This window comes from Lutjanus erythropterus, chromosome 24 (assembly GCF_056507025.1).
Source record: "Lutjanus erythropterus isolate fLutEry1 chromosome 24, fLutEry1.hap2, whole genome shotgun sequence".
Taxonomy (NCBI): domain Eukaryota; kingdom Metazoa; phylum Chordata; class Actinopteri; order Lutjaniformes; family Lutjanidae; genus Lutjanus; species Lutjanus erythropterus.
In genome coordinates, this window is record NC_139340.1 from 19,018,552 (window position 1) to 19,030,683 (window position 12,132).

At 43.7% G+C, this 12,132-nt stretch overlaps 2 protein-coding genes across 3 annotated transcripts; both read right to left on the reverse strand.

Moving 5' to 3' along the window:
- Positions 1-143: 143 nt before the first annotated feature.
- Positions 144-2,616, reverse strand: LOC146305013 (protein NLRC3-like). The gene is made up of 3 exons (XM_084714059.1): positions 2,458-2,616; positions 2,070-2,271; positions 144-1,951 (listed from the first exon to the last, which is right to left on the reverse strand). Exons 1-3 carry the CDS (start codon positions 2,458-2,460, stop codon positions 144-146), a joined length of 2,013 nt encoding a protein of 670 aa, XP_084570185.1. The 5' UTR covers positions 2,461-2,616.
- Positions 2,617-6,306: 3,690 nt separating this feature from the next.
- On the reverse strand, positions 6,307-12,132 carry setdb2 (SET domain bifurcated histone lysine methyltransferase 2). Of its 2 annotated transcripts, XM_084714061.1 has the most exons (12): positions 11,696-12,125; positions 10,861-10,974; positions 10,637-10,732; positions 10,383-10,528; positions 10,016-10,282; positions 9,590-9,918; positions 9,294-9,463; positions 8,995-9,221; positions 8,700-8,909; positions 8,305-8,393; positions 8,030-8,221; positions 6,307-6,419 (listed from the first exon to the last, which is right to left on the reverse strand). In XM_084714061.1, the coding sequence occupies exons 1-11, from the start codon at positions 11,727-11,729 to the stop codon at positions 8,062-8,064; spliced, it is 1,842 nt and encodes a 613-aa protein (XP_084570187.1). In that variant the 5' UTR covers positions 11,730-12,125; the 3' UTR covers positions 6,307-6,419; positions 8,030-8,061. The 2 variants fall into 2 exon arrangements, with proteins under 2 accessions (XP_084570187.1, XP_084570188.1); XM_084714062.1 differs by lacking the exons at positions 6,307-6,419; positions 8,030-8,221 and having other exon boundaries at positions 8,358-8,496; positions 10,383-10,543; positions 11,696-12,132.

The following is a 12,132-nucleotide window of genomic DNA, read 5'->3' on the forward strand; positions in this document are numbered from 1 at the left end:
AGCTGAGAACTGAGGACAGAGCTTCACAGCTTCTCTCTGACAGGTTACAGCCACTCAACCTGGAGAGACAACAGTCAGGAAACAGTTAATAAGAGTTTTCCATGTGAAAGACTGCAGTATATTTATTGATGAATAAATCTCACTTACAGAACTTTCTTGGAGGCTTTGACCACTGGCAGCAGCCTCAGAAGAGCCTCCTCTGAAGCAGAGAACTTCTTCAGGTCAAACACGTCCAGATCTTTTTCTGATGACAGTAAGATGAAGACCAGAGCTGACCACTGAGCAGGAGACAGTTCATCTGTGGACAGACTTCCTGAACTCAGGGACTGTTGGATCTGTTCCACCAAAGAACGATCATTCAGTTCATTCAGACAGTGGAACAGATTGATGCTTCTCTCTGCAGACAGATCCTCATTGATCTTCTTCTTGATGTACTTGACTGTTTCCTGATTGGTTTTTGAGTCACTTCCTGTCTTTGTCAGCAAACCTCGTAGGAGATTCTGGTTGGTCTGCAGTGAAAGACCCAGGAGGAAGCGGAGGAACAAGTCCAGGTGTCCATTAGGACTCTGTAAGGCCTGGTCCACAGCAGTCTGGTAGAAGTGTGTCACTGCAGATTTGTGTTTTCTTGTTCCAGATTTCTGGGATGTTGTTTGTTCTTCTGACAGCAGATTGACTCCAGAGTTGATGAATGTCAGATGGACATGAAGAGCAGCCAGAAACTCCTGAACACTCAGATGGACGAAGCAGAACACCTTGTCCTGGTACAGTCCTCTCTCCTCTTTAAAGATCTGTGTGAACACTCCTGAGTACACTGAGGCTGCTCTGATATCGATGCCACACTCTGTCAGGTCTGATTCATAGAAGATCAGGTTTCCTTTCTGCAGCTGATCAAAAGCCAGTTTTCCCAGAGACTCAATCATCTTCCTGCTCTCTGGACTCCAGTGTGGATCTGTCTCAGCTCCTCCATCATACTTGATGTTCTTCAGTTTGGACTGAACCACCAGGAAGTGGATGTACATCTCAGTCAGGGTCTTGGGCAGCTCTCCTCCCTCTCTGGTCTTCAACACGTCCTCCAGAACTGTAGCAGTGATCCAGCAGAAGACTGGGATGTGACACATGATGTGGAGGCTTCGTGATGTCTTGATGTGGGAGATGATTCTGCTGCTCTGCTCCTCATCTCTGAATCTCTTCTTGAAGTAGTCCTCCTTCTGTGGGTCAGTGAACCCTCTGATCTCTGTCACCCTGTCAACACAGTCAGGAGGGATCTGATTGGCTGCTGCAGGTCGTGTGGTTATCCAGAGGCGAGCAGAGGGAAGCAGTTTCCCCCTGATGAGGTTTGTCAGCAGCACATCCACTGAGGTGGACTTTGTAACATCAGTCAGGATGTTAGTTTTGTTGAAGTCCAGAGGAAGTCGACACTCATCCAGACCATCAAAGATGAACACAACCTGGAACTCTTCAAACCTGCAGATTCCTGCTTCTTTGGTTTCAGTAAAGAAGTGATGAACAAGTTCCACCAAACTGAACTTTTCTTCTTTCAGCACATTCAGCTCTCTGAAAGTGAATGGAAACATGAACTGTATGTCCTGGTTGGTTTTGTCTTCAGTCCAGTCCAGAGTGAACTTCTGTGTTAAGACTGTTTTCCCGATGCCAGCCACTCCCTTTGTCATCACTGTTCTGATTGGTTCATCTCTTCCAGGTAAAGGTCTAAAGATGTCTTCTTGTCTGATTGGTGTTTCTGGTCTGTCTGGTTTCCTGGATGCTGTTTCAATCTGTCTGACCTCATGGTCTTTATTGACCTCTGCAGTCCCTCCCTCTGTGATGTAGAGCTCTGTGTAGATCTGGTTCAGAAGAGTTGAGTTTCCTGCTTTAGAAATCCCCTCAAACACACACTGGAACTTCTTCTTCAGGTTAGATTTAAGTTCACGCTGACAAACTCCAGAATAACTTCCTGAATAAACAACAAACAACATCAATGAGTCACCTGTAAAGTCCATATTTGAAAATTAATTAAATGAGTAAATGTTGAATTTCTTCATCACGTTAAATCTTTAGATAAATCCTCTTACTGCTCTGCAGACGATCAGCCAGATCCTCCTGCTTCATCGTCCTCAGGAAGTGCAGTGTGATCTTCAGAAATGCCTCTCTGCTCCTCCTCCTCTGCTCTTCATCCTCATCCTCACTCTCTAAGTATTCTTCATCTGAACTCAGAACCTTCTGGATCTTCTTCAGTTCGTCCTTCACAAAGGTGACAAGGTTCTTCTCAAGCAGCTGAAACAGAAATTGATATAAATGACACATCTGGATGAAAATCATTGGACTGTTTTTTTTTATAACTAACAATAATCAGGTTTTGTTAAATAAAATCCTGCTTCATTTTTCAGTGAAGCTAAATAGACCAATATTTTTGAATTGATTATCTAATAGACAGAACTGAAGTTAATTTCATGTACAGACCATAAATATGGAGTCCAGGTGTGTCTGATGCTGGTTGGCAGACTGACCACAGGGAGCCTCTGAACTCTCCTGGTCATCTCTGAGGAGGAATCATGAAGAATTAACTTTCATCATGTCTGTCCACACAGAGACAAACACAAGGTCAAAGTTCATTCAGTTCCATCATTGATAAGAATATTTCCCTGATGTTTCAGTGCTGATCCTGCTGTCAATCAACAGTCCTGCAGCTCTGAAGCACCTTTCAGTTTCACTGAGTGTGTATCTTCAGAACAGTGTGGTTCTGGACACTGACAGACAACTGACGCTTATAAACAGCTGATCAACTGACAGTGAAGGACTCATCCTCGCTCATAGTTGTAATGGATCATTTTGAACTTGTCTTGTGCTCATGTGGGCTCAGTAACCCTGCAGCCTGAGTGGGCGGGGCAAACTCCTCGCTCCAGTATTTTGAGTTCAGACTGCAGTACCTAGTTTTGAACACTAGAGTGTTTGGTCTTTCACCTTTAAAGCCTCTAAAAACTCAGCTTGAAATAGTAAAAATGCAGATATGATATTAAAGTTGAGTTTATCATTAAACATCAAAGATCTGAATGAAAATAAACGTTCAGAATTATTAGAAAAAGCCTGGTTCAAAAAACAGCTCATTTTTCTGTTTGGATCATTTCTCAGACTGAGTGGGCGTGTCAGCTCACGTTTGATTGACAGCTGCCTCAGGAGTCCCAACAGGAAGCTCAGTGACGTCCTGTTGTGGACCGCAGGAGACGCAGACAGCAGCAAAACATATTTTAGACACAAAACAAAGGACCACCTAAAAAAATCACCATGGGTTTAATTGTACGTTATATTTAGAACATGTTCTCTGCTTTGCTTTTTTTCTAACGAGGAACTGAAGCCACCGTCTCTGTTCTCTTTACAACCAGCAGACTCCATGGACAGAAACAGTCTCTTCACCTCACAGGACACTCAGGAGGAGTTTGTCTTATTGTTTGACTTCAGTGAGACTTTGGTGTTTGAACACGTTTGTTCAGGTCTCAGCTAACGTTACTGGATGATTGAAGACCAGCAGCTCCCAAGTCCTGAGAGGAAAAATGTTTTTTTAATGGAGTTTTGTGTCTTCAGGTCTCTGCTGATAAAAGCTGTCTAACAGCAAAGTAAAGCAGAGAAAACAGTTTGCAGAATTAATTGCATCATTTTTGTAATAAATCTCTGAGAACAAACACGTCCAACTCAAACCCAATAAAAGAAATTTAAATGACAATATTTTGGATTAAATCAGATTTCTACTTTTTATATGAACACAGGACTCTAAAGTACCTGGTAGGAAGACTGTAGTGGATTTGAGTTTGAAGAGGCTTTAATAATAATGATCTCACTCTAAGCTTCTTCATCATTCTAAGAAAAGATGAACTTTATAAGAACAACTGGATTTAATGAAGACAAACAGTGTGAACAACATGAGGACACAAACATGAACATGTCAGGTTCTAATGTCTGAAAATATTTGAATACTGAGATCAACTTACAGTCTGTCAGTAAAAGTAATGACATTATCCTTTGACCAGTCACTCCTGAGGGACACACAGCTGGGTTCAGGTTCAGGTCCAGGTCCAGGATCAGGTCCAGGTCCAGCAGATCGTGGTCTCTGATGGATCCTGATGAAATGAATTGATCATGAACACACACAGAGCTTTGAGTGATCTGAGTGCTGATCTGTGACATGCAGAAGAGTGATGGACAGTTAGAGATCTTCATCTCACCTCTGAGCTTCATCTTCATCACACAGAGTGGTTTTAGAGGGAGGGACTCCCTCCTCTCTGTCCTCACACTGATTCATGCTGCTGGACTCAGATCAGCTCACACACACTTTGATCTGCAGAGGAAACACAAATCATTCATGTGCACATCAGCTGAAATCATCTTTACATCATTTCTCCTGTAAAAACATCAGCTGCTCCTCCTCTGATTGGCTCTTATTCTCTGCTTCATATCAGTGTCACTTGAATGCAGTCAGACAGCAGTGTGAGGAAGAGGAAGCTGCTCTTCTTCTACTGTCACTCCACTAGATGGCGTCATGGAGCTGCAGCTACAAATGTTCTACAGGTTCTACATGTTCTCTGTCATGACTCATTCAAGACGTTCCACTGTTCATTCAAGTCCTGCACCACCCTGTGGGATTTATTTTCTAATAATGACCTGCTCACATGATTTTATTGATCATCCAGTCTGTGATCAGAACTACATCCACAGCAACTGACTGTAATTCACAAACAACACACCTTACAATCCCCTAACTGACCAATCACAATCCAGCATTTAACAAGGCAGCGTGTTAAATGTTCCACATGTTCTAGATTCCCACTGTTCTACACATTTTACTGCATCTGTGACTTTTACATTCAATTATTCTGGAAGCTGATGATGATGTCACTTCCTGTAGTTTTCATCATAACAGGTTCTGTCTCTGTTCTATTATTATATTTCTGTATCACTGACGTGTAACTGGAACTTTAATGTTGTAGTTGGTGGAGGTGGAGTCACTTTGAACAGTTTTATAGACTTTGATGTGATTTAATGTCAAACAGTGAATCAGATTTTATAAAATGATCGTTTGATTTTGATTTTTCAGGGTTTTTTTTATCTCAATCTAAATGCAAAGAAGTAAAAAGTCCACAGGCTGATTCAGTCATCAATAATGAACTCTGTGTTCAACTACTGACCATCAACTGACTCTACTTCTACTCTTATTCCACCGTTTACACTCCAAACATCCACAACATGTTTTACACTTTACACTTCAAACTCAGAGTTTAAATGAACATTTTTACTGTTTCTACTGAAACTAAACTAAAGACATGTTGAGTTAAACGAGTCAAATATTTCAAACTTGTTACTTTACCTTCAGCTGGAGATTCACATGGAGAAAAATTATAACTGCGACACAACTTTGAGAGGAAGTGAAAGTTTTCAAAGAGGAAACAGAGAGAGAGAGAGAGAGAGAGAGAGAGAATAAACAGCACACCACCTCTGTTCATTTACATGGAGAAATATTAAACTGAATTCTGTTTAAATGGGAACCACTGCACTGGAAAAAATACTCAAAGTATCCAAAGAATTAATTACAGTAGTTTGAGTAGTTGTAATTAGTTACTTCCAGCTCTGGTAATCCAACAAAGAAAACTGCTGCATTCACTTATTGATTGTTTGTGTACAAACTGAGGCTGGGTTCAGTTTGTTGATTCAACATGTCGACTGTTGGTTTATATCAACATTAACTATCAGCTGTTACTACATCTGTTAGCAAGCTCATCAGTTAGCATTACGCTAGCTACTCAGCCTGCAGTAACTACAAAATATAACTAATGAAGAAGAACTGACGGCTCAGGTGCGTCACGTGAGATCAACGTCAGCTGTGTATCAAATCAAAACATCTGTAGTTTCAAAATAAAAGCCATGGCGATGGTTACACCAGGAAGTCATCACTTAATTAACACTAAAACCAAAGGAAGTCATTTCACAATGTCAGCAATTGGGTTTCAAAATAAAACCTTGTCAGGACCCTTACTCAAATTTCAAAATTAAAGTCTTCATGATGATTATGACAAGGCATAATCTTAAAATGTTGCAGTGGAGTTTCAAAACAAAAGCCCTAGAGATGGTTTCATGCAGAATTCTTTCAACATCCGTACTGGAGTTTCAGAATAAAAACTTCAATAACAAGCAATCTTCCTTAAACTCAATTTTCAGTATAAAAGTTGCATTTATGTCAAAGATGAAGTCAGAAAATTGACACAAAACTGAAATGGAACAATGCCACAAACAAACATGATGACAATCTTTCAAAATAAAGCAACCTTAAATTGATTTTTCAAATTGAGTTTATTTATTTTTAAAAATCAAAAAAGTGTACAGGAGCTGGTTTCCAACCGTTTTATTACAACACATCAGTAGAAAATCTATATATTTACACTACCGTTCAAAAGTTTGGGGTCACCCAGACAGTTTTGTGTTTTCCATGAAAAGTCACACTTTTATTTACCACCATGAGTTGTAAAATGAATAGAAAATATAGTCAAGACATTGACAAGGTTAGAAATAATGATTTGTTTTTGAAATAATAATTTTTTCCTTCAAACTTTGCTTTCGTCAAAGAATCCTGCATTTGCAGCAATTACAGCATTGCAGACCTTTGGCATTCTAGCTGTTAATTTGTTGAGGTAATCTGGAGAAATTTCCCCCCACGCTTCTAGAAGCCCCTCCCACAAGTTGGATTGGCTGGATGGGCACTTGTTGCGTACCATACGGTCAAGCTGCTCCCACAACAGCTCAATGGGGTTTAGATCTGGTGACTGTGCTGGCCACTCCATTACAGATAGAATACCAGCTGCCTGCTTCTTCTCTAAATAGTTCTTGCACAATTTGGAGGTGTGCTTTGGGTCATTGTCCTTTTGTAGGATGAAATTGGCTCCAATCAAGCACTGTCCACAGGGTATGGCATGGCGTTGCAAAATGGAGTGATAGCCTTCCTTATTCAAAATCCCTTTTACCCTGAACAAATCTCCCACCTTACCAGCACCAAAGCAACCCCAGACCATCACGTTACCCCCACCATGCTTGACAGCTGGCGTCAGGCACTCTTCCAGCATCTTTTCAGTTGTTCTGCGTCTCACAAATGTTCTTCTGTGTGATCCAAACACCTCAAACTTCAATTCGTCTGTCCATAACACTTTTTTCAATCTTCCTCTGTCCAATGTCTGTGTTCTTTTGCCCATATTAATCTTTTTCTTTTATTGGCCAGTCTCGATTATGGCTTTTTCTTTGCCACTCTGCCCTGAAGGCCAGCATCCCGGAGTCGCCTCTTCACTGTAGATGTTGACACTGGCGTTTTGCGGGTACTATTTAATGAAGCTGCCAGTTGAGGACCTGTGAGCCGTCTATTTCTCAAACTAGAGACTCTCATGTACTTATCTTCTTGCTCAGTTGTGCAGCGGGGCTTCCCACTTCTTTTTCTACTCTGGTTAGAGCCTGTTTGTGCTGTTCTCTGAAGGGAGTAGTACACACCGTTGTAGGAAATCTTCAGGTTCTTGGCAATTTCTCGCATGGAATAACCTTCATTTCTAAGAACAAGAATAGACTGTCGAGTTTCACATGAAAGTTCTCTTTTTCTGGCCATTTTGAGCTTTTAATCGACCCCACAAATGTGATGCTCCAGATACTCAACCTGCTCAAAGGAAGGTCAGTTTTATAGCTTCTCTAACCAGCTAAACTGTTTTCAGCTACGCTAACATGATTGCACAAGGGTTTTCTAATCATCCATTAGCCCTCTGACGCAATGAGCAAACACATTGTACCATTAGAACACTGGAGTGATAGTTGCTGGAAATGGGCCTCTATACACCTGTGTAGGTATTGCACCAAAAACCAGACATTTGCAGCTAGAATAGTCATTTACCACATTAGCAATGTATAGAGTATATTTCTGATTAGTTTAAAGTTATCTTCATTGAAAAAAACAGTGCTTTTCTTTCAAAAATAAGGAAATTTCTAAGTGACCCCAAACTTTTGAACGGTAGTGTATGTGGTTTTATGGTCAGTGTGTTTGACTGATTACTGTGTTTCACCCTCAGCCTCACACACGTCACACAGATTCTCCTCCATGGTGAACTGTCCTTGGCAACTGTTGCTACCGCAGAGACAGGCCACTTCCTGTTTCCCTTGTGTGTCGGCAGAGTAATTCCAGGTGAGTTCAGTTCCGGCCTTCACAGCTCTGACAGAGGAAAACAAAACCAGTTACCAACAAACTACAGACAGCATCAACAACCATCATCACCTCTTCATCCTCTTCCTCACCTGTTGGTGAAGAAGGCGATGACGGGGAAGGCGGGGTCGTGGGAGTCGGTGAAGACGTTCTGGGTGAAGAGGTTTGGCTGGCAGCTGTGCTGTAGGGAGCAGAGACGGGGTCAAAGGTCAAATGAGTTTCATATCTCAGTAAGTTTCACTTCCATCGTTTCCTCCTCAAACTTTCTTCTGTTGACTTCATCACTGAAAAACCAACATGTGAACAAACATTGTGAATCATTTCAATGTCCCTGATTATTCACATCAAACACGACTAAATCTGCTGAAAAAGTAAAGAAACTTCTAACAGATAATCTAAAAAGATAACTAAAGATAGCTAAAATAAAAACTGAAGTGCAGAAAGCAGCGTGAGCTCAGGGTTCACTTCGTTATTAACGTCCTCTTACGTTGATGAAGCGGCTCACGTTTCCCTCCTTGCTGGCGTCGAGGAAGTTCACATCCTCCACCTTCATCACTCTCTTTAAACTCCTCTGGCTTTTTGTCTTGGTGCCGTTGACGCCGGTTGTCACGACAACCGTCTTCTCCTGAGCTGGAGACTGGTCACGTGACCCAGCAGCTGATGGAGACGGGGGCTCTGGACCTCCAACCAACACCGTCTGAGGGACAAAGACACGATTAGTTCTAGTTGCAGTCTCACAGACATGTTAAACTACCGACCCGATGGCGTCACCTGACTCTGACCTTGTCTCTGTCCTGTCCTGAGGCGGCGTTGGGGTCAGCTGGTCTCTGGATCACCGGGACGTGCAGCGGGGGCGAGGTGGGCTCCAGCAGGTTGCTCCGCCCCTCCAGCACGGGCGGGGCCAGCCACTCTGTGACGACCTCCACCTCGTCGTCCGAGGGGAGGTCCGTCCTCATCAGCTTCGGGGACGGGGGTCCGCTGGGACTCTGGAGCCTCTGCAGGATCACACCTGAACAAATTCGATCTGGTTATACCGATCACATGACCCGTCTCTGACTCACTCTGCGTCCGCTTGGCTCACCTGCGTAGATGCACACGAATGTGCCGCGGTCCAGGTCGTCACGGCAACGCACACCCCAGCCGCGGTCGTCAGTGAGGAAGACCTGGAGACGGACTCTGATGCCCCTCTGGACCAGCCGGTTCTGGCAGCGAGCCCGATCACAGCCGCACCACGGACCGCACTCGAACACGCTGAAACACACACAGCTGTTAGACAACATGGACAAAAGTCTGTGGACGGCTGAACGTTAAACACTCAGTCAGGACACAGACAGGTAGGCGGGTCAGGACACAGACAGGTAGGCGGGTCAGTCTCACCCTGACGGTACGGGCTCCTCCAGCCTGTGATGGCTGTAATGGCGCCCTCCTGTGGTCATGGCCACACAGGCGCAGTGTTGTGCGTCGCTGCAGCCATCGGTGCAGTCGCAGCAGGTGTTGAACAGCGTCGGGCCGCGGCTCAGGAAGCAGCCGTGCGGCCAGCGGTCCCTCCGGTAGCGGAAGTCGGCGGGTCGGGCGCCGCCATCTCCGGCACACAGCTCCACCGGCGTGGGCTCCACACCGCGGCTCAGGTCCACCTCCGGCCGCTGGGGGCCGGCTGACGGGGGCGGGTCCAACTGAACAGCTGGATTAAAGGTGAAGAAATCCACCTGCAGGAGATCAAAGTGAATTTAATGACATATTCATTGATTTTTTTAAGTTTTGCTGTTTCCATAAATCATCAGTTGTACTTTTTCTTTCTTCTACCTGCAGGATGTCGTAACTGTCTGTGGCCAACAGGAAACGCATCACGTCGTCGTGGTTGCGGAGGCTCCGTCCGCACGGCGTTTTGTACACGACGTCCCAGTCCTCCACGCCCACACCCTCCACATCAGAAGCCCCGCCCACTCTCGGTGACATCAGCGGCACGGCGGTGAGCCTCTTGAAGCCGCAGAGCAGCGGAACCTTCAGAGGGTTCTGACCCCAGAACGGAGGCGTGGACTGAGGCATGCTGGGTAAATTGGACAGACAGGCCTGGAAGGACAGGACAGACATGAAATACAGTGTGTGTGTGTGTGTGTGTGTGTGTGTGTGTGTGTATGTGTGTGTGTGTGTGTGTGTGTGTGTGTGTTACCTGGCAGCAGGAGTGCAGCTGGTACTGCAGCTGGACGGGGGTCAGAGGAGGCAGCAGCTCCTCTCGGCCTGCAGGAGGAGCTGCGGAGCTGTTCAGCCCGTTGGAGGGCGGCAGCGTGGGGGAGGAGTCTGCTGGCAGCACCTCACCTGGACAGGAAGACACTACCAAAATAAGACTGCATGTAATGTCATGGATGTTCTGACCTATTTTTAGAAAACGTTTATCTTAAAGTTTGGCTGTTTGGGCGTGTTTACCTGAGCCGATGACCACCTGAACCACGGAGGAGTCCTGCGTGGAGGCAGGAGGAGAGCAGTCCAGAGACTCGAGCAGCCTCAGAGCCTGAACATACTCTGATCAACACACAATTACAAGTCCTGATCATCATCATCATCATCATCATCATCATCATCATCATCATCACCATCATCATCATCATCATCATCACAACCAAACAGGAGATCAGTTCAGTGGGTCCAACCTTTATCTGTGGCCGTGTTGTTCTTCAGGACTCTCTTCAGGTGATCCACGTACTCGAAGACTCCAGCAAACACCTGATCCACGTCCTCCTCCGCCCAGAATGTTTTGGCCCGTTCTGAAAAACACAGCAGGACAAAACTCAATCCGACAACAGAACCTTGACTTGATACACATGAACAAACGTTAATCAAGGATTAATTGATTGATTGCTCGCTTTGAGTCATTTTTTATTTTAAAAAAAGTTCAAATTTCTCTGATTTCAGCTTCTAATGTGAATATTTCCTGGTTTCTTTCCTCTCTGACAGTAAACTGAATATCTTTGAGTTGTGGACAAAACAAGGACATTTGAGGACGTCATCTTGGACTTTGATCAATATTTTCTGATATTTTATGGATCAACAGGCAATCAATTAGTCCTGTCACAAATCTTGTCAATTAAAAAATAAGTCCAAACATGTGGAGCATGACGTTACTAAAAGCAATGAATGAAAAAAAAAAAAAAGACATTCATTGTTTTGTGTCAATGTTAGAAAAAATAACCTAAATCTATAATCAAAATCTCTGGAAATAAACATTTCCTTTTTTAAAATAAAAATTGAAAACATATTCTAAGTATTAGTGTAGTGAAACACTGAAACCATCTTAATGTTCCTCACTGAGAACATCAGTGTTCTCTTGGTTCTTGAATGTCTGTTCATCTGTTAGTGTTTGGTTCATTTAAAGACTGAATTTCGTGACATAATAATGAGTTGAACGACGTGTTTACTTCTGCAGATTTTGGGTTTGTGTGAGTTTTTATTCTGTTCATAAAAATAAAATCATTTCTTTCTTCTTACCAACATCATGTGGATCTAATGACTCCTCCTCCATCTCTACACACTCAGCACTTAACCAGCTAACCTTAACAGCAACTAGAGAACCTAAATCTAACCTTTAACTAACAGCGAGGTAACAGTAAGACTGAACTGAACTGACCGGCAGCTCATCTGCTGGTGTTAGCATTAGCAATAGCTTTAAGTTTTTATCCATTCAGCCGCTTCGGACCTGCTAGCTAACATGCTAACATCAGCAGATAACGATGCTAACAACCGTCAATTAACGCGTCATTAACACAAACGGCACCGCTTATAACGTTTCCGGCCGATTATTATAGAATTAAGGTTTAATGTGTGGCGGCTGGTAACTAGAGTCCGCATTCGCATTTACACTGCTTTACATTGTTGATTAATTTTGAGCTCCAACGGCCGCCGTAGAGTAAATTTCATACGCTCTG